The 21671-nt window shown below is 37.4% G+C and overlaps 1 protein-coding gene across 1 annotated transcript in view; it reads right to left on the reverse strand.

Moving 5' to 3' along the window:
• The window catches only part of AMBN (ameloblastin), a 28831-nt gene extending 13461 nt beyond the window's left edge, over positions 1-15370 (reverse strand). Inside the window, exons 1-5 of the mRNA XM_045056742.1 lie at positions 15214-15370; positions 8679-8881; positions 8017-8195; positions 7787-7952; positions 2509-2514 (exon numbers count right to left, since the gene is read on the reverse strand). Coding sequence (XP_044912677.1) covers positions 2509-2514; positions 7787-7952; positions 8017-8195; positions 8679-8881; positions 15214-15370 — 711 coding nt within the window. The remainder of the gene's footprint in view (positions 1-2508; positions 2515-7786; positions 7953-8016; positions 8196-8678; positions 8882-15213) is intronic.
• Positions 15371-21671: the final 6301 nt, after the last annotated feature.

Consider the following 21671-nt stretch of genomic DNA (forward strand, 5'->3'; position numbering starts at 1 on the left):
GCTGAAGGAAATATATGTGCAAAAATAGGTGCAAAATTAACCATTATCTATTTTGTTCAGGTTTTTATCTGCAGATAAAGCTAGTGACCCAGTGCCAACATTCTCAAGATTTTCACCCTCATACTTGTTATAGTAAATGTATCTTCCCTCCCTTACCCCAACACTCTAGAAGGAAACATAATGTTCTGAGATTGAAAGAGAAAATGAAAATATTAGATGGATAATGAGTACATTATAATGTTTTCCTCAGAATTTCCTAGATAGTTTTTTATCTGAAGATAATAGACTAGAGTTAGCCAAGCTTTTGTTAAGTAATTTTAATTGGACCCTCTGAGAGAATCACTTCAGGTAAACCTTTGGTGCATGTGCTTTGGGGAAAGAGGGACATAAGTCAAAACATTCTCCGTGAACCAATCAGGTCAATGGGCACTAGTTTCATTTCACTCTTTATTTTATTTTTTTTTAAGATTAAAAAGATGCTTATTTATTTTTGAGAGAGAGAGAGAGAGGAGGAAGGGGAGAGAGAGAGAGAGAGAGAGAGAGAGAGAGAGAGAGAGAGAGAAGCACAGGATCTAAAGTGGACTCTGTACTGACAGCAGAGAGCCTGATGCAGGGGTCAAACTCATGAACTGTGAGATCATGACCTGAGCTGAAGTCAGATGCTTAGCAGATTGAGCCACTCAGGCACCCTTATCTCAATCTTTAGATAGACTTATTTTCAGGCATTCAGTACCAAGCCAGGTTAGTCATATCTGTGTCACTTAAAAGGCTAATGTCAACATGGATGAGTTTTTCTCCAGGAACAGATAAAGATGTTTTGGATGTGGACTGGACTTTAACTGCTTTTGTTATTTCTCTGCCCCTCCTTATCTTTCCAAAGGTGTGATTTCAGATGTGGTAGGGGTAAGAATTTAAGATTGGTTTCCTAAGAAGGGATGAGTCAGTATACTCTTTAGGGGAATAGGGATCTTACCAATTACAGGGAACACCGAGGAAGCTGGTATTTTGGAGAAAAGATGTCTTCATACCTAAGTGTAGGCTTCACATCTTCAAATAATGATATCCAAGAAATTGTTCCTGATAAAACCCATTTCCTATTGATAACAGAATTATTTTTAGGATGTAAAGAAATAAGGAATGTAAATATGTTTTGTAAATAGTAAAATGTTTTTGCAAAAAAAGTATTATTTTTGACCCCACCTTTCCCATTTGTCTCTATTCCAGTTCTGGTGCTTGATCAAGTCCTCTAATCTCTCTGAGCCCTAGTTCCTTCCTTTGTTATATAAGGATGATCATTTACGACCATAGGTTTGTTTTGAAGATTTGGTGAGATGATAAAGATACAGCGGCTGCCATATAGTGGGTGTTCAGTAAGTGGGTGGTTTGTTCTTTGAGTGGGAGAAGCTACATGAAACACCACAGAGACACTGTGTGTGTGTGTGTGTGTGTGTGTGTGTGTGTGTGTGTGTGTATGTGTGTGTGTGTTAAAAAAGAGGAGCAGTGGCAGTTAGGTGTATGAGTTCCAAAGAGGGTAGAGAAGGGACTTGATGGAAGGCATTTCGTCTGCATAGAAATTGATGCTGAATCCATGGGATTAAGCTTCCTAGTTGACTGTTAACCAGGAAAATGGGATGTGTGTGAATGTCTTTTACAGTTTATGAGCATGATCATGATAGGCTAATGATGATGTTTTCATAGAATTCATATATTCTGCTTTTCTCTTAAGCTAAATACTTAATATACTATTAATGATGTTGCTTCTACCCTTTAAAAATGACCTTCACACTCAGTCCTGGATTACTGTCTTCCAGATGTTTGCGTTAGTTTCTTTCTCCTCCACTTTCCTGCATACCCACATCAATTTATCTTCCTAAAATATTGGTTTCAGCATTTCACAGCTCCGCTCAAAAACTTTTTAAGGACCCCTAAAGCTATAATGTAAATTTCACCCTCTATAACTAGACAGTCAAATTAACATGTCCATTCACCTTTCCAATTTCATCTCCCATTTTATGCAAGACTGTACATTGGGATAGTAATCATGATTGTTGTAATCAGTTGAAGTAAACATTTTGCATCTGGTCAACAGCTTTTTAAAAAAATCTTTTAATGTTTATTTTTGAGACAGAAGAGAGAGACAGAATGAGAGTGGAGGGTGGCGGGCAGAGAGAGAGGGAATCAGAATCAGAAGCAGGCTCCAGGCTCTGAGCTGTCAGCACAGCTGACATGCAGGGCTCAAATTCATGGACCGCGAGATCATGACCTGAGCCAAAGTCGGACCCTTAACCGACAGAGTCACCCAGGCGCCCCAAGTCAACAGCTTTCTATTTTTGATTTATGTTACTGGGGAAGTTAGCAAACATATTCCTAATACATCCTAATTAAAAGGAATTTAATTACAAAGAAATCTGTAAATTAGCCTGAGCATATCAATGTGTAGCAGTGATGATAGACATTAAGGAAGTACTACAGCTGATGGCTACTATGTCATGTTGATCAAGACCATACCTTTACCTAAAAAAAATGAGAGTAACAAATTAAAAAAAATGCTGTGTCCGGAGTATAGCAAAAATAAAAAAGCTCAGAATGGCAGAAGATCTGAGATACATGAGGGGACATGTACAGAAAAACTTATAAAGAAAAAGCTAGGTAAAGAAGATCCTGTGGAAAATGTCAGTACAGTAGCTGGAGCACAGCTTTTGAAAACCCTGCCACGACATTAATCATGTGATACTGGGTGAGCCACTCAACTTGAATATATACAGTATTTTTGTATAATTATTTAATCTGTGAAATGGGGTCTACCATAGGATGGCATTAATTTAATTTAATTTATTTAAGTTAAGCATATTAATGAATATTAAGTGCTCAGCACACTATTTGGTATGCAGAAAATATTCAGTGATCATGAGTTATTGTTCTTGTTGAAATAAAGAAATCTATGGTGCATATCTACTTCATATTGGACTATGGGCCTTGGCTGTGACTATTCTAGCCACCAAAGGCAGTTATGTTAGTTATAACAACGAACTAAAATGTATCATTCTTATGATTTTAATTGCTAATGAGCATGTTGATTGCATGGGACAAAACATGGACTTTGATTTTTGCTTTGTTCTCACACATGGTCCCTTTCAACCTTCTACTCCAGCCAGACTTGTTTACTCAGTCTCTCCAGAATGTGCCATGGTTTGTCTCTTCTTGAGGCTTTTATTGAACCTTTCTCTCCACCTAAACTCTTTTCTTATCTCTTCACAGCTTGTTTTCAAAGTTCCAGTCCATTTTTACCTCTTTGGTGACTCTTTCCCCCACCATTCCATCCACTGTGATGTTCTCTTCCCTGACTCCAAATATTTGTCAGTCATTCGACAACCATTCATACACTACATTGTGGCAAATTGCTTGTTATAGATCTTCACGTTTTACTTTGCACATGATCTTCTAATTTTTTGGATAGATTATCATATTTTTTCAAACACATAAAATATTCCTGCGGGAACAGAAATCACTCATTCCACTAAGTTGTATCCTTTGACGTTATATTCACATTATAATTGGTAATATTTGGATAGTATTTACTGTGGGCAGGCATTATTTTAGTGTTCTACATATATTAATTTATTTAATCTTCCAAATGACTTTTTGAAGAAGATACTATTCTCCCCTTTTTATACAAAGAGAAAACTGATCTACAGAGAGGTGAACTAAATTACCCAAAATGACAGTTAGTGAGCGGTGGGACCAGAATTTAGACACAGGCATCTTGCTCTTATGCACCATGCCAGAATGAATGAGTCATTCAATAGTAGATGACATTGATCAATCAATCATTGCTAGATACAAAGGAGTATAATACAGTACACCTACTTGTCAGAAATTTATCAGCAAATAACTCAAAGAAGAGAAATACACAAAAATAGTCAATGAGACATATAGCAAACCAAAAATAATTTAATTAAAAAGCCTATTTAATATCAAAAAGGATGGTCCCACATGGATTAACTGCTAAAATAATAATGCTATAGAACAGTGATTCTCAATTAGGGATGATTTTGCCCCAACACGGAACATGTCTGGGGGACAAGAGGCTACTTCTGGTGGTTACAGTTTGCTGGCAGGGAAGTGGGGGGTGGAATTTGTTAGTGGCATCTAGTGAGTAGAGACCAGAGATGCTGCTAAACATCCTAAAATGTACAGGAAAGCCCCTCACAAAAACAAATATCCAGCTTGAGATGTCAATAGTTGTGAGGTTGGGAAACTGCTAATAGAAGAATGCTCTAAACTTTTTGAGGTTGGAGAAATCCTTTGAGGCTTTGGGGTCAGATATGAGGAGGATAGGTTCATGCTGAGCCTTGAGGGAAGGCTATTTGTCAAAATGCCCAATCAGTAGCTGATGACTGAATCAATTGATAAGTATTAAGTTTTCTAGGGAAAGAATCTGATGGAGTGTCATGCATTAAGCTGGAATGGAAGAAGAGTGGAGAGTATGGTCATGTCAAGGAAGGCCAAGTTTTAAAGTTGATTTTGTATGTTGGCATAATAAAAGGAATAATAAAAATTTCATGGATCTTACACTAATGTCTACTGTATATAATATTAATAGGTTATTTTATTGACCACTTAACATGTACCACATGCTGTGCTTTACATTTTTTCTTAGTTCATCTTAATGATGCACTTCATTTTATCATGAGATAAATACTGTGATGACTGGGATTTAGAAAGGATAGAATGTCCTTCGGGAGTCAATCTCCAAAGACCATATTCTTGACTGCTAGGCCACCACATTGACTGTTATTATTTAAGGGTTTATAGAGCCCATTATCATGTTGGTTTGGGATAATGTTTATATCTGATTTTTTTAATTTAATTTTTTTATTTTTTAAAATTTACATACAAATTAGTTAGCATATAGTGCAACAATAATTTCAGGAGTAGATTGCTTAGTGCCCATGACCCATTTAGCTCATATCCCTTCCCACAACCCCTCCCATAACTCTCAGTTTGTTCTCCATATTTATGAGTCTCTTCTGTTTTGTCCCCCTCCCTGTGTTTATATGATTTTTGTTTCCCTTCCCTTATGTTCATCTGTTTTGTCTCTTAAAATCCTCATATAAGTGAAGTCATATGATTTTTGTCTTTCTCTGACTGACTAATTTCACTTAGCATAATATCCTCCAGTTCCATCCACATAGTTGCAAATGGCAAGATTTCATTCTTTTTGATTGCCACGTAATACTCCATTGTGTGTATATATATATATATATATATATATATATATATATATATATGCCACATCTTCTTTATCCATTCATCCATCGATGGACATTTGGGATCTTTCCATACTTTGGCTATTGTTGATGGTGCTGCTATAAACGTTGGGGTGCATGTGTCCCTTCAAAAGAGCACACCTGTATCCCTTGGATAAATGCCTAGAAGTGCAATTGCTGGGTCGTAGGGTAGTTCTATTTTTAGTTTTTTGAGGAACCTCCATACTGTTTTCTAGAGTGGCTGCACCAGCTTGCATTCCCAGGTCTGATTTTTAATCTTACAAAATATGGAAAATAAATTTTTGTGAAATCTATTAATACTTGTTACCATATAGTCTTATAGCATTGGAATCAAATTTGAATTATTTTCCCTCTAATAATATAGTGAAAGTTATTTTGAAAACTGCAGACAATATCAGAAATTAGTATTTTTATTGGCTTCTATTTGTTTCATAATCAAGAGCAATAACCAGAAAAATAACATGGTGATGGTAATAATTACATGAATAAAAAGAAAGACGTATTAGATGGATTTTACTACCTTATCAAATGATTTCATTTTTTTCTCTGATAGTACTTACACATGTTGGATTCATATTCAGCATAGTTATGATGATAGTGTAGGTATAATTTTATATTAGGCTTTAGGCTCTATAAATATTAATTAGCTACAGGGATAAATCTTATATTTTAAATTATGTGAGTAGTAGCTCCTCAGACTGATGCTCAAGACTCCTTTTTATTTTTTTAATTTTTTTCCATGTAAACTTCATGCCTAGCACAGAACCCAGACTTGAATTCATAACCCTGAGATCAATACCTGAGCTGAGATCAAGAGTCAGATGCTTAACCTACTAAGCCACCCAGGTGTCTCAAGACTCTTATTTTTTTTTTAAGATTTTAAAAAAATGTTTATTTTTGAGAGAGAGAAAGAGCGAGTGAGTAAGTGTGAGCAGGGGAGGGGCAGAGAGAGGGAGACACAGAATCTGAAGCAGGCTCCAGGCTCTGAGCTGTCAGCACAGAGCCCCATGTGGGGCTTGAACTCATGAACCACAAGATCATGACCTGAGCTGAAGTCGCACGCTTAACTGACTGAGCCACCCAGGTGCTCCAAGACTCTAATTTTTTGATCTTTGATTGTTTCTAATTTTTCACCATAGATATTTTGGTTAGTAAATATTTTAAAAAATTATATTTTGGATTATTTTCTTAGTATAATTTACCATGAATATGATTCCTTGTTCAAAGCATGCATAATTGTATGACTTTTTTTAAATTTTATTTTTAATGTTTATTTTTGAGAGAGAGAGAGAGAGAGAGAGAGAGAGAGAGAGAGAGAGAGAGAGAGACAGCATGAGTAGGGGAGGCACAGAGAGAGGGAGACACAGAATCCGAAGCAGGCTCCAGGCTCTGAGCTGTCAACACAGAGCCTGATGCGGGGCTTGAACCCACAGAGATGTGAGATCATGACCTGAGCCGAAGTCTGCCGCTTAACTGACTGAGCCACCCAGGCACCCCTTGACTCTTGATAAGTATTGCTGAATTATCTAAGTTGATATGCTACCAGCAACGTATGTATAGCAATTCACTTGTCAGAATTTGTTCACCCAATTAATATTTTCCCATCATTTAATAGGTGTAATACAGTGTTTTGTGGTGGGTTTTGTTGTTGTTTTTGCTTTACATTTTTATTGATTGAAGTATAATTGACATGAGACATTATATTAGTTTCAGGTATACAATGTAATGATTTGACATTTGCATATATTGCAAATGATCACCATGAGAAATTTAGTTAATATCTGTCACCATAGTTACATTTTTTTTCTTGTGATGATAACTTGGTGCTTTCTTTTTTTAACAAAAAGGTTGAATGTTTTATTATTAAACTATTTATCTTCCTGCAAGACTGTTGCTTCACCATATAAAAATAGCACCAGCAAGTACAGTATATTGCACATTTAAGATAGTATCATTCTTTATCTGATACTATACAACTAACAAACCTTTCTCCACTGCCAGTTACTTCCAATGGACTGGTCATTTAAGTATTTTGACCCTAATCCAAGGTTAGATGTAAGCAAGTTACAATATTCCCTAAGGCTTAAAAGTCATCCTTGAATTACAAAATTTTTATTCTTTTTATTTTTTGAATTACATAATTTTTATAACTAGTTTTTGACCACAGGCAATTTCAGGATTCTGAATATTGTAACTGGAGCCTAGCCTAAAAATCATAGGGTGTTGCAAAAAAGATGCATATTGTGTTTATCTGCAATCATAAGTTAAGGGGTGTTTCTTTTCATTAGCATTGTTGCAAGTAGTTTCTTTTTCCACTGGTACTGCTAAAAATTGCTATTTTAAATCCTCTATGCACCACTAGTTTAAAACAACTATGCTAGATTAAGTTGTTTGATACTAGTTTATTTAGGGGTTCCATTTTCACTACTCAATAGATTTTACATGTGTCTCACCAGTTCTGAAGGATTACTGAGTGTTGTCTTGATCAGTCAGACATCTTGATAGCAAAATTTGTTGACAAGTGCTGGATTTTCCTCAAGAGCTTCATTAATTTCAGTTACTTCTCCTGCTGGAGGAGAATAGAGTTCACTAGCAGCTTTCACACATTCCAATGCACCACACTCATCTTGTTCGTTCAGTGTGGTCCCAGCTTCAGGCAGGCTACAGTAAACAACCTCTCCCAAAGCTTCCTGTGCAAAATTGCTGATTCCCACTGTTCTGATACCATTTTTCTGTTGTTATCCATTCATGTCTGTCTGTCAATTTACGCGGGGAGAGCAGAGCTTGCAGCGTCCTCAGGAAGCGCTGACCCTCAGCCCCCAGGGCCAGGGCAAGAAGGGGTGTGGTGGTGCGGAGGCTGCGCCCTGGAGGCAGGCTTGGGCCTGCACGCCCAGCACCGCTCCCCTTGTTCGCAGAGGTGTTTTAATTTACATTTCTTTGATCACTATCAAGTTTAAATATTTTCCTCACCTATTTATTTACCACCATATTTCCACTTTTTGTATTCATGTTTTTGCTTATTAGCCACAGGAAATTGATGTTCTTATTAACTTGTGTTTCTATATATCAAGAAACATTTATTTCTTTAATTATTTTTTTAATTTTGTAACATAACTTATCGTCAAATTGGCTTCCATACAACACCCAGTGCAAGGAGCATTTATTATGCAACACTTTATATAGCATACAGATTAATTTCTTGCCATGTTTGATGTAAATTCTTTTGATAGACATTAAAAAATATGTAAGTTAAGATGTCTTTCATATAAAGGCTTTATATTTCACAGTGATTTCTTGCTGTTATACTTTGTATACATGTAGAATCACGCTGAGCTCATTTTCTATCCCTTTTGCCTTCTCTGCATGGTGGATTCCAAAGTCACATACCTGGACTGACCGTGAATAAATTTGCATTGATCCTTTGCAAACAAGGGAGTTTATAGCAGAAGTATGTGCAACGGATACAGCAGTTCTTGGCAGCTTGCCAAGTAACACCTGCTTGCTTTGTATATGAAAATGATGATTCATTTGTTTCTCTTCTGGATTATTACCTGCCAGGTGATAGCCATTATAAACCCACTTCACAAGGACTTTTGGAAGAATGGGAGAGTTGACCACAAGTCAATACAGAATGACTTCAGGTCTTCACACATTGACCTTATGTAATGACATCAGAGTCAGTTTTACTGTAGAAATGGCAATTTTTCCCCCTGCTCAGAAGAAGTCTCTGGTGTATATAATTAGAAAGCAAGTCAGGAAACATATCCTATGTTAGTCAGTTGCTTAGTTTGTTGAAGAAGATTTATTAAAGGCTTACTACAAACAGAATATCATATTAAATTTAATGACAATAAAGAGATACCCAAGCTCCTGTTCCTCAAAAATGTCATAGTCTAGTTAAAGACACCATACTTGACACTGATACATGAATTAGCCTTATTATGAAAAGGCTTATCATGTAAAAGAAGATAAGGTACAGAGTGCTTAATTGCTAACAACATGGGCTCTGGGGTCAGCGTGGTCAGGCTGGGATAGAGATTCATAATTCTCTAGCTGTGTGTCTTGGGCAATTCCAATAAAGGAATCTACATAGGAGTAAATGAACAGTGTCTGGTACATTGCAAGCATGCAAATAATGCAAATTATTGATATAGCATAAATGTTAAAGGGATGTCATATAAGGAGGTTATTAGAATGGGAGAGAATTATAGAAGCAGTCTTGCAGAAAGTGGGTTTTAAAACTAGGATTGCAGGGGTACCTGGGTGGCTCAGTCTGTTAAGCGTCTGACTCTGGGTTTCAGCTCAGGTCATGATCCCACAGTTCATGTGTTGGGGGCTCTGCGCTGACGGTGGGGAGCCTTCTTGGGCTTCTCTATCTTCTTCTCTCTCTGCCCCTCCCCCCCCTCAAAAATAAATAAACATTAAAAAACCCCTAAGATTGCAGATAAAGAATACAGACTGACAGTAATAAGGTGAAAGACCTTTCCATATTGAAGGAATGACCAATGAAAAGAAATGAACTGGTTGCATTGAAGGTGAGAGACAAACAGATTGGCAGAAGTTAAGTGATACTCAGGAATCTAGTGAAAAATGTATCCAATTGATAGGATGTGATATGATCATGATGCCAAACATACTGAACCTTGGTTTTTCCTTTAAGAAAATGAATAAGGTAATAACTGCCTAGGAGAACAGTGAGGCAAATTAGCTCCTTTTCTTTTCTTTTTCTTTTTTCTTTCTTTCTTTTTTTTTTGTTTGCATATAAGTTACTTATAGCCAAAGGCTGATACCATGAAAATGAAAACTTTTATCCTAGCTTTTGAATCTTTTTTGTTCTCGAAGGTGTAAAAATCCTATACCTGGATACATACATTAAAAAACTAATGTATATGAGAAGAATAGATTATATTTATTAAGTCTTTTCTATGTTCAAGGCCCTGGACGTTTATTTCATTTTTACTTATAACAACTCCATAAGGCAGATACTATTATTGTCAACATTTTATAGATGAAGAAACTGAGTTCAGTGGGATTGAGTAATTTGCCCAAAGTCACACAGCTAGTAAGTGGCAATCTGGATTTAATGCTGATCTGTCTGAAGCTGGAGCCAAATTGTACCAAACATTTAACATTTCTCAATGAAAAGGAGCTGAACATAAAAAATGAATTATTATTAACTGGATGTTTGAATTTCACTGCAGCCTAAATGAGAGGTTGAAATTGCTCACGCATTCAACAATTGAGCATCTAATGTGTACCAGGCACTGTTCTTGGCACTGAGGTACCAAAGTGACCAAATCTGACAAAACCCCCTCATGGAGCTCACCTACTAGCAGGGGAGAGAGTCAGTAAACAAGGTGGATAGGTAACATGTGTAGTCTGGTAAGTGCCAAGGAGAAAGAATTAAGCAGGAAAGGGGCATAGAAATTGTTAGGAGTATGTGTTGAAACTTTAGGTAGGGTGGCCATGGAAGGACTCATTGTGAAGAGACCACATGAGAAAGAAATGAGGGAGAAGTCCATTCTAGGCAGAGGAACAGCCTGTGCACAGACAGAATGTTCCAGATGTGTGTAAAGATTGGTGAATGAACCCAGTGAGGGCTGAATGACAGAGTTGTGAGAGATGAAATCAGGTAGGATCTCATAGGTCACGGTCAGGGCTTTGGCTTTTACTCCAAGTGAAGTAGGAAACCAAGGAGAGGTTTTGAGCACAGGAGGGACGTGATCTGATCTTGTAATGGGACAATTCTGGCCAGGTTCAAGAGACTGAAAGGGGCCAAAGGCAGGAGCACAGAGACAAGTTAGGAGAGACTGCAGTAATCTAGGCAAGAGATGGTGGTGTCTTGGATCATAATAGTAGCAGTGAAAGGGGTGAAACATGGCTAGACTCTGGATATTTTTCGAGGTAAACCTTATAGAATTTACAGAGTAGATGTAGGATGTGAGAGAATTAAAGGGATCAAGCAAAGGGTAGCATAACATTTATCCAGTAGATTTATACCTCACTAGTTCAAGTGTCATTTATCTTTATTTCTTAAAAACTTTTTTTAGCGTTTATTTAATTTTGAGAGAGTGTGAGCAGGGGAGGGGCAGAGAGAGAGGGAGACACAGAATCTGAAGCAGACTCCAGACTCTGAGCAGTCAGTGCAAGGCCCGATGTGGGGCTCCAACTCATGAGCTGTGATATCATGACCCGAGCTGAAGTCAGATGCTTAATCGCTTAACTGACTTAGCCACCCAGGCACCCTAAGTGTCATTATCTTTAAATGCAGCTATTTATAGCATATTCAAGAACTCAGAAATAAGCAAAAAATTCTTCAAAGCCACCCAGACAGCACATAGTGCTAAAGCTCATGTCCTTCCAAGAGATATTTTTAGTTCCTTTTTATTCTAATTTGAGTTACAGTTCAAATAAACATCATCATTTTATCATTTTTAGATCATAAGAAATTTAGAAGGAATGGAGAGATTATTTCCAGTTTTAGAAACTCTTATAGTGACCAGAAATAATAGCTGAGACCAAGAACAAAGATAAAATACAAACAAAGCCAAAACATAAAAAACATAGCCTGAGGACACAGAATCTAATGTTTCATAATGCTTGAGAAGCCGCTGTTAAAATAGGAATGCACATTTGTAATGGTCATTGTACCGTTATAATTAGGTCAGGTAATGTTTTTATCTTTTCATCTAGAGAGGTCAAATTACAGATGTTTTGCCTCTAAAATAATGGAATGTGTTGGGGTTCTTTATCCTTATCACTTTCGAGGGCACACACAGCAATATTCTGGTAGATAAAAAGAGCTCTGGGCTTGAATTATGATCTCCTTTCCTTCCCTGCAGAGCTGGCTTAACAAACCAGAAGAAAATGATGAGACCTTTTTTTACTCCCCCTTCCTTTAAAATTGGAACCTAGAGCAAGCATGTCGGCAAATTCCTTGTTTTCTTTGTTCTGAGTCCCTTACTAATACATTCTACTTCTTATTTTATTTTATTGTATTTTATTGTATTTTATTTTATTTCATTTATTTCATTTCATTTCATTTCATTTCATTTCATTTATTTTATTATTTATTTATTTATTTATTTATTTATTTTTTTAATTTGTTTTAGAGAGGAGAGTGAACACAAGCAGAGGAGAGGGCAGAAGGAGAGAGAGGGAGAGAGAGAACCTGAAGCAGGCTCCATGCTCGACTCAGAGCCCGACGTTGGGCTTGATCCCATGACTCTGGGATCATGACCTGAGCCAAAATCAAGACCTGGGTGCTCAACTGAGTCACCCAGGTGTACAATCTTATTAGCTCATTCTAAAGGCTCACACGTGCCCCGGAGACTCCTAAGACCAAATTCTTTCAAATCTTTCAGTTTTAGGTCAATAACTATAGACTAATAAGCCACAAAAATTTCTAGCTCAAAAGCCTGTCCACACTGCTTTGAATTTGAAAGGTGGAACTTTGCCCCTTCTTCACATTTCTCCATTTTCCAAAACTCATTTCTCAATTAGTTGAGGTGAGTAGAGCAGGAAGTGGATCCACCTGAAAATTCACTTATGTGGAGGAGCTCATTCTCTGATAAGCCCAAGGAATGGAGCATTATGGGTTATATAATGGATATGAAGACTTATGGCGCACACAACTACTTCTTTCAGATTTAATTTTAATTTGGGTTACAGAGAAGTAAATTTCTGAGAAGTGATTTCAACTGTTTCTAGGCAGATGTGGATTATAGCAGGAATTGAGGAATCTTACTGTGACACTGAGACACTGTGTTTCACAGGGTGTATGAAAATATTGGGTCACATAATTAAAATTTTTTTCAAAAGTTTCCTGACCATAGGAGTCTTCATAGGGATGGAGATTTTGGAGAATTTTACTGAGTTTTAGATGGATCAAGGTAATGTTTGGTTGATGTTGGCCTCTAAACCGACTGATCTGCAAGTGTAAGAATGACTTTTTCCAGAAAGCAGCCAGGATTTCTTATTCAGACAAGACAAAGATCCTGTTGCTCTCCTTCTGTTGTCTCAGCATTTCTGGCTGAAACACAGAAGTGCAAAGAGATACATAACTGCAGGCAAAAATAATAGAGGAAGTACACATGATGAATCACAGGTTATTTGCTCCTCAAACCAGCAGGATGTATTTATCCTTGACTGGTTGTGCTGTACTTTCCAGGATGTAATAAAATCTAGCACAGAATGAGGGGGGCAGGGGACAACTATGTATTAGATTCTACTTTTACTCTATACCTTGTACTTTTCCATATTACTATATTTATTCTTCGCAAGAACCCCAGAAGGCAGGTATTGTTATGATCCCTGTTGTTTGGATATAGAAATAAGCATCAAGGAGCTCATGGCCATGCAGGTAAATTGTAGAATCAAATTTCCAGTTTAGTCTGGGTCCAAAGCCCACAGCTCTCCCACTGTAGACATGTAGCTTGACTTAATAGGGTTTGCTTCAATATTTGTTTAAAAAATGACTTTCTGAATAAATGAACTAATATCCAGCCACTCTGGCCACTGCAGACAGATCTGTCTGAGATGAAGGGAAAGGATAGACCTGCATTTACTCAAGGCATAGGGCAAAGATCCTTCGTCCTCAGTATCGTGTCTAAGTACATTCGAGTCACCTCTCCTTGTATCTTCTCATATCTATGTGAAACCAGATTGATCCTTCCATCCCCCTAGGAGAAGATGGGGTGGAAACAAGAAAGTAACATTTTATTAAATGTCTGCTAAACGATAGACAATGGACAGACACTTTTCTATGTTATTTCATGTAATACTCATATCAGCTTTATAAAGTAAGCGTTATTGTCACCATCTTTAGAAATGATAACACAGGCTCGGAAAGGCTAAGGAACTTTCCAAAGATACATATCTGAAAAGCATGTCAGAATTTGAATCCAGGTCAGTCTGATTCCCAAATTCATACATGCTATTATCACACTGCTCTTCCACAGGAAATTGGGCCTGAATGGGTTATATTAATACAGCATTAGTTACTTTGACATTTTAATGTGCTTTGGATGTTGATTCATAATATTAATTCACAATATTAATTCATAGTAGTTGTTAAAACATAAGGAAGCCTAGACCCTTGCCTTAATTACTTTGATTTTGGTAATGGGTTCCTCTACAATTTTTTGAGAAAACAGAACAAAACAAGACAGTTTCTACTGCACTAAAGTGTGGAGTTGTAAGTATTGGTGTAAGTGTTCTGCACATGTGTGTGTTGTGTTGCCAAACTGCTTTTTTCAGTATGGTCTTCTCACTCATTTCTTAGCTGAACTTCATTATTTTTCCAATCCTTCAAGGCAACAAAACTTACTGATTTGTTTTGGAAGGGCTGGTTAGACTGGCAGTCTCTGATTAAAGACTCAGAGAAAATCACATTATGTTCAATCTACATTTATGTCTGATAGGCAATTTCTGAAGGTGTCTCTGGGGTAATTACCCAGGGAAAATATAGGCTAGAAAAACCAAGAAATGGGTAGGCCATCTTTCCCCCAAAACCAAAGAAATGAGCATTAACAGAAAGTAAATCAGTAGAGTCAGCGTACCTTAAATTTTAGGGTTCTTGTGATTTAATTAAAACTGGCACTGTGTTTTAAAGAGCATGACCTAAAAATATTTGTTAGATAAATATATATTAAGGAATTAGAACATGTAAAGTTGCCACGTGGTTTCATTTCTCCAGATGATGTCTATGGAAGTTGACTGTTGATAATGATTATAAATGATATAAACCAATAATAATGAATATTAATGGGCTCTTGAGATGTGCTAGGTGGACATGCATTGTTGGAAGTTCTAGCAAATAGCATCTATCCTTCCAAATGATAACAATGACCAAAACTGGGGTGCAACAGAGCAAGCATCTCCTTATCGTCTATACCTGGCTGTCTTCCCTAGTGTATGTTACCTGTCTTGCTTGGGTAGGCCTTGTGGCCTTTGATGCCTGCTCTAACTCTTAAGAGCGTTTCACTGTAGTGTGTTGGATAAGTGGCTGAATTGTCTTTCTGCTCTGTCCCAGAGCTTACTACAGTGTAAAGTCTGTGGCTCTCACTGTCATAAACCATAAGAACGAAATATGCTTCTTAATCAATGAAAGCAAAAGAGGAACAGATGCATTTTCAGGGCTCATGGAGATGGGATGTCATCCTGTACCTTGTAATTGCTCTGGCATCTGCTGGCAGTTTCAAGACTTTTAGGGCACTCTAGCTCTCTCTTTTAGTGGCAGTCACCTGTAGGGAGACACAGCTATTGCCTGTGCTGCGCTGAATGATTCAGCTGTTACTAACTGCGTCTCCTAAGTGTCCAGGGTAGATTTCCTGGGAGGACCTGATTCAACTAGTCATCTCTGCCTATAGGAGGTCTTCATTGGGCAGAGCTTTTGACTCAAGTCACTTTCATAGACTCTGGCCAGAAAAAGAACCCACCCCTAGTCCAATAAGTGGTGTCCAGGGAAGGAAGCAAGGGGAAAGGAGTAAAGCATGATTAAGGAAGACTTTGGAAGGGGATATAGGCCTGGCAGGCATTTTGAAGCTCCCAGAAGGGGTTATGACTGTCAGAATAAACTTGTTCAGACATTTAGGATTATTTTTAACACTACAAAATTTAGTCCCACCAAAAACTCTACAAAATACAATTCCTCTCATATTCAAATGAGGAGAAATGCTTTCCAACCTGGGGATGGGCTTTATCCTTTTCTTTACTTCTCTTTTCTTTCAGATTTCTTTCAAAGAATTCCCTTGTAGAGAAAACTCCTGCTGAGGAAAGGATTGAAAACTAGACATGATATCTTGACAAAATGGTACTGTGAATCTGAAGATAAAATTCTGGGAAGCTCCATTCTAGGATTTCCTTTATGGCAGTCACCTTAATTGCATTCATTCTCATTCAGTTGTTTCCACATAATCTACAGTTAGTTACACCAGAATCCGTTTCATGGATTCAATTAAAGCATCATCTGGTCATTCACAAACGCTCACTGGATGGTTTCTGTGAACTAGTCAGTGTGTTCTGATGCTGAGATTATGAAGCTGGCTAATCACAGTCCCTTTCTGCAAGGAGCTAACGGTTTGTGGGAGAGTTAAACATAAAGAACTAATTTGGTTTTATAAGTGTTATAGCAGAGGGATATGCCAAGAGCTATGCTACCATGTACAGTTTAGAAGTTGGTTTATTTATTCTACCAGAATTTATTGAGTTCCAACTCTGTGCTAAATATAGTGCTAGGGGGGTGTAGGGCATGACAAATAATTTTGCCTTCTAGAAGCTAAGAGTCTAGTTGGAGAGAATAATGCACACATGTACACACACCAATGATCAGCAGTGGTGGTTCAAGACAGTGTGAGATTAAAATCCAACTATTTATAGTAAATAGAGCCATAGTATTTCAGAGAAGAGATCTTCACAGGCAAGAGAAGTTTCAAAAACTGAATTTCAAATCCCCTTGAATGAGCCCTGAGGGGCAGATGGGACCACAGGACAGAGAGGAGGGATAGGTGTCTAATAAGGGTCGGCAGTGGCAACCAGTGTAAACCTGTTGTTCTTTTCAGACCTGAAGCCCTCTTCTTATAACAAATATTTCCTTTTCTGAAATTAAATTCATTCCATAATGTACATGCACAAGCAATTTAAAAATGAAATTACTTTAAATATAAACATAATGTTCTTACCATAATTTAAAGGAGAAAGAAAGATATAATAAGCAGTGCATTTCAATACATAATCCTTCAGCACGACTACACAAGTAGCCAAAATGAAGTAGTCAGATGTTTAACCACTTGTAATAACTAAGATAGAAGTTCGAGGAAGTAAGATTAGAAGCCACGTTGAACAAGAAGTAGAGGAAAATGAAAGAGCAGAGGTACAGTGAACATAGAATAAAAACTAGTGCTAGGGTGAGTATGGCAGACTAGACCTGTCTATATATGATGAGAGAAGGAGGGAAATCACCTTAATTGCAGCACAGATAACATGGCAGACAAATTATAGATTGTTGATGTGAGAAAATGAGGAAGTATGGTATTCTTGCAAATGAGCTGGATCTTACCTATCAGTGTGTGTCAAGGTAATTCTCTGTGTTGCCTGGGATGGACGAGACAGAATATTGCAGTAAATAAATTCTATCTTGAAACCACAAGTTGAGGTGTACATTTTGTTTTGAATATCCACAGGGACTACAGAGACCATCTGCTTTGATAATCAACAGGAAATTAGGGATCTATTGAAAAAAAGATAGCAATTCAAGGGACAATACAGAAGTTTTGTGGCAAATCTCTGGGGGATGAAGGATTGGAAAGAAAGTGAGATTGAAGAATAGCAAGCAGTTTCAAGAAAAAGTTTCAAGTTTAATTTTCATAACACACGTAACAAGAAACTATTACACCACAAAATTAAAGTAATATGATTATTAATACAATGTGATGAGATGTTTACATTTCATGTATATCAATTAATATTAATATCTGTCTCAAATCTTCACTGTAAAATATTTGTAAGCACCAAATATTTGCAGCTACAAATGCAGATGGTACAAGTGTGGAACATGGGTTTGCATGCTTGCGTTTCGAGACAAGATTTTCTACAATGGTTAGCAACTTTTGAAAAAATTTGAACAAAACCAAAGCATACTATTTTCTTTAAAGCATGATATTTTCATGATTAAGAGGAAGGTGCTGGCCTAAAATATTCTGTGTATATTAACATTGTGCAAAAAACACATTGTGTTATATATCAAAAAGAGTTGAATCCTAGGCTCAGATATACAAATTATTTTATTTACTTCCATGAAAATCTGGTGGGATGTTTGGAAGTCATGTAGGATGTGAGCCCAATCTTCCTTGTTTGGCACATGCTCATGTGTTGCACAACATTTAGCAGGACTGTCCCTTGACACTACACATCAATAGCAGTTTCAATCATATGACAGTTAAAAATGCCTGAAAAAAATTGCCAAAATACCTCCATAGGGTTTTCCCATCTCCATTACAAGATTCTGTTACCATACAACAACAACAAAAAGGCTTAGGCCAAGTAAAGTTATACTTAAAACGAATGCAGTACAGAGGGTTTGAAGGAGAATGAGGCCTTCTGTTGGGCAGAGCCAATTAGCAGAGACTTAAAAAAAAAAATTATTTCTTTCTGGGAGAGAGCAAGCTGGGGGTGGGCAGAGAGAGGAGGACAAAGGATTCTAAGCAGGCTCTGCACTGACACGCTAACAGCAGCAAGCCTGATGTGGGGCTCGAGTTCACGAACCATGAGATCATGACCTGAGCTGAAGTCAGATGCTCAGCTGACTGAGCCACCCAGGTGACCTAATAGAGACTTTTAAATCCAAGGCCAAAGATTTTATTCAAAAAGTCGTGACGGGGCGCCTGGGTGGCTCAGTCCGTTAAGCATCCGACTTCGTCTCAGGTCATGATCTCGCAGTCCGTGAGTTCGAGACCCGCGTCAGGCTCTGTGCTGACAGCTCAGATCCTGGAGCCTGTTTCCGATTCTGTGTCTCCCTCTCTCTCTGACCCTCCCCCGTTCATGCTGTCTCTCCCTGTCTCAAAAATAAATAAACGTTAAAAAAAAAAAGTCGTGACAAGTTATTGGAGTTTTTTTAAACTTTTTTTTTTGTAATGTTTATTTATTTTTCAGAGACAGAGAGAGACAGAGTGTGAGTGGGGCAAGGGCAGAGAGAGAGAGAGACACAGAATCCAAAGCAGGCTCCAGGCCCTGAGCTGTCAGCACAGAGCCTGATGTGGGGCTCGAACTCACGAGGTGTGAGATCATGACCTGAGCGGAAGTCAGAGGCTTAACCTACTGAGCCACCCAAGTGCCCCAGTTGGAGCTTTTTTTAAAAATAAAAACACCAGAAATTTAGTTCTCACAGTTCTGGAGGCTGGGAAATCTGAGATCATGGGGCCAGCATGGCTGCCTTTTCTGATAAGGGCCCTCTTCCTGGTTCACAGCTGGCATCTTCTCATTGTGTCCTCACAGGTGGGAGGGGTAGGGAACTCTCTGGGACCTCTTTTATAAGAGCACTCATCCCATTCATAAGAGCACTCATCTCTTTTATTTTTTTTATTTTTAATTTATTTTATTTAAATCCAAGTTAGTTACATATAGTGTAATCATTGTTCCAGGAGTAGAATTTATTGAGTCATCACATATAACACCAAGTGCTCATTGTTATTGAAATGTTTTAATACCTTTAGTGAGTCTAAAATTCATTCATCTGTAGTTTTTCATGTTTTTGTAATTGTTATACTATCACAGCTCTAAAGGGTCAAACTCCTTGGATAAAAAACAGTGAGTTTGCAACTTGTATTCACTCACTAGTAGGTGTTTAAGCAGAGTTTGCTGTGGGCATTTGTGGCTAAAATGTCAATTGTAAGGAATGTTCATTTCAGGAATGTCATTCCTGGAATATCATGTCTGTGCACCCCAAACTTCAAATCAGTAACTAGTGGTCATGTAATGAAGGGGGTAAGAATTTTCATTTTGTGAAATTTTTTAGTCTTGCATTGATGCAAATCTTTGTGTCTAAGTTAAGAAAAAAAGAATGTACCCAAGTTTTTGGGACAACTGACCACTTTTTTACCCCAAACTTCAAATCAGTAACTAGTGGTCATGTAATGAAGGGGGTAAGAATTTTAGTTTTGTGAATTTTTTTAGTCTTGCAACGATGCAAATCTTTATGTCTAAGTTAAGAAAAAAAGAATGTACCCAAGTTTTTCTTGGGACAACCGACCACATTTTTACCCCAAACTTCTCATGGCTTTGTTTCACTTTTCTCCTCTAGTGTCTAGGTCTCTTACTTCATGCTGACTGCCATTATTTAGGGAAATTGAAGCATAAATATTTCAGTATCTTCTAGAGGGTATTGTGGAAGGATTTCCCTGATTTTCACAAAGATGTAAGTTATTGTCATAGCCCAGCATGAATACATACCAATCATCTTTCTAGTCAGAGAGTGGATGCTTTTTCTTGAGCCTTGTCCAAGAAATCTGGGATTGGTAATTTCCTGAAGAAAAGTATAGGAGAATTTCAAGGACAGGTATAGTATCTTATTTCTTTTGTTTTTTCCAGTACCTAGCCAGTACATAATAGGCATTCAGTAAGTGTGCTTGGATTGAGTGAATGAGGGAGAAGTGCATACAGAGGTTACTACTGCCCTTTGTGATTTTCCAGGATTGTTCTCCATTCAGTCTTCTTCTCTGATACCATTTGGTCAGCAGAGGGAGTCCAAGATCCATGTCAGTATCAGAATAAACTAGGGAAATGAGAAAATTTCTAGACATAGAAAAGCAATCATCAAAAAAAGGAAGCATGAGTTTGAAATCGTCAAGAAGGCTTAATTTAACTCTTTCAATAAACTGTTACTCTTAGAATGCTAAATAATCTTGATCTCATGTGGATAATATATTAGAGGGAAATGTCTATTTTTACCTGATTTGAAACATGAAGCTTCCAGAATGTTTAAAGGAGAAAAAGATTGTTTACAACTAATTTTTACTCACATTTCACTGTCTCTACTTTTATCTTTGTATACATAATACATAGAATGTAGGATTCTTAAGGAAAAGGATTTTTGTATTATTTACCAGATTATTCTAAGTACCTGCTATGGGGCACCTGGGTGGCTCAGTCAGTTAAGCATCCGGCTCTTGATTTTGGCTCAGGTCATGATCTCACAGTTCGTGGGATTGAGCCCCCCATCGGGGCTCTGTGCTGACAGTGCTGAGTCTGCTTGGGATTTTCTCTCTTCCTTTCTCTCTGTCACTTCTGCCCTCACTCTTCCATTTCCTCTCTCTCTCAAAATAAATAAACAAACATTAAAAAAAAAAACCCTTAATTAAAAAAAAAGAATAGCACCTGGCACATATAGGTATTAAATAATGAAGCTGTTGAATTAGTTAATCAATAATTAAAATTATACTACCAGTTTGTGTCATTTAGCATTATATTGTCTATCAATGGATGGATGAATAAAGAATATGTGAGCTACACACACACACACACACACACACACACACACACACACGACTATTATTCAGCCATGAGAAATAAAGAAATCCTTCTCTCCTTCCACTGGCAACATGGATGAACAGGAGGGCATTATGCTAAGTGAAATAAGTCATACAGAGAAAGACAAATCCTGCATGGTATCACTTACATGTGGAGTTTAAAAAAAAGTCAAACTCATATAGAGAGTAGAAAAGTAGTTGCCAGGGCCTGGGGGTTGGGGAAAATAAGATAGTTTAGTAAAAGTGTTCTAATTTTCAGCTATAAAAATGGATAAGGTCTGATCAACTAATGTAAAACATGGTGATTGTAGTTAATAACACTATATTATATAGTTGAAATTTGCTAAGAGAGTAAAAC

Source organism: Felis catus, chromosome B1 (assembly GCF_018350175.1).
Source record: "Felis catus isolate Fca126 chromosome B1, F.catus_Fca126_mat1.0, whole genome shotgun sequence".
Taxonomy (NCBI): Eukaryota; Metazoa; Chordata; class Mammalia; order Carnivora; family Felidae; genus Felis; species Felis catus.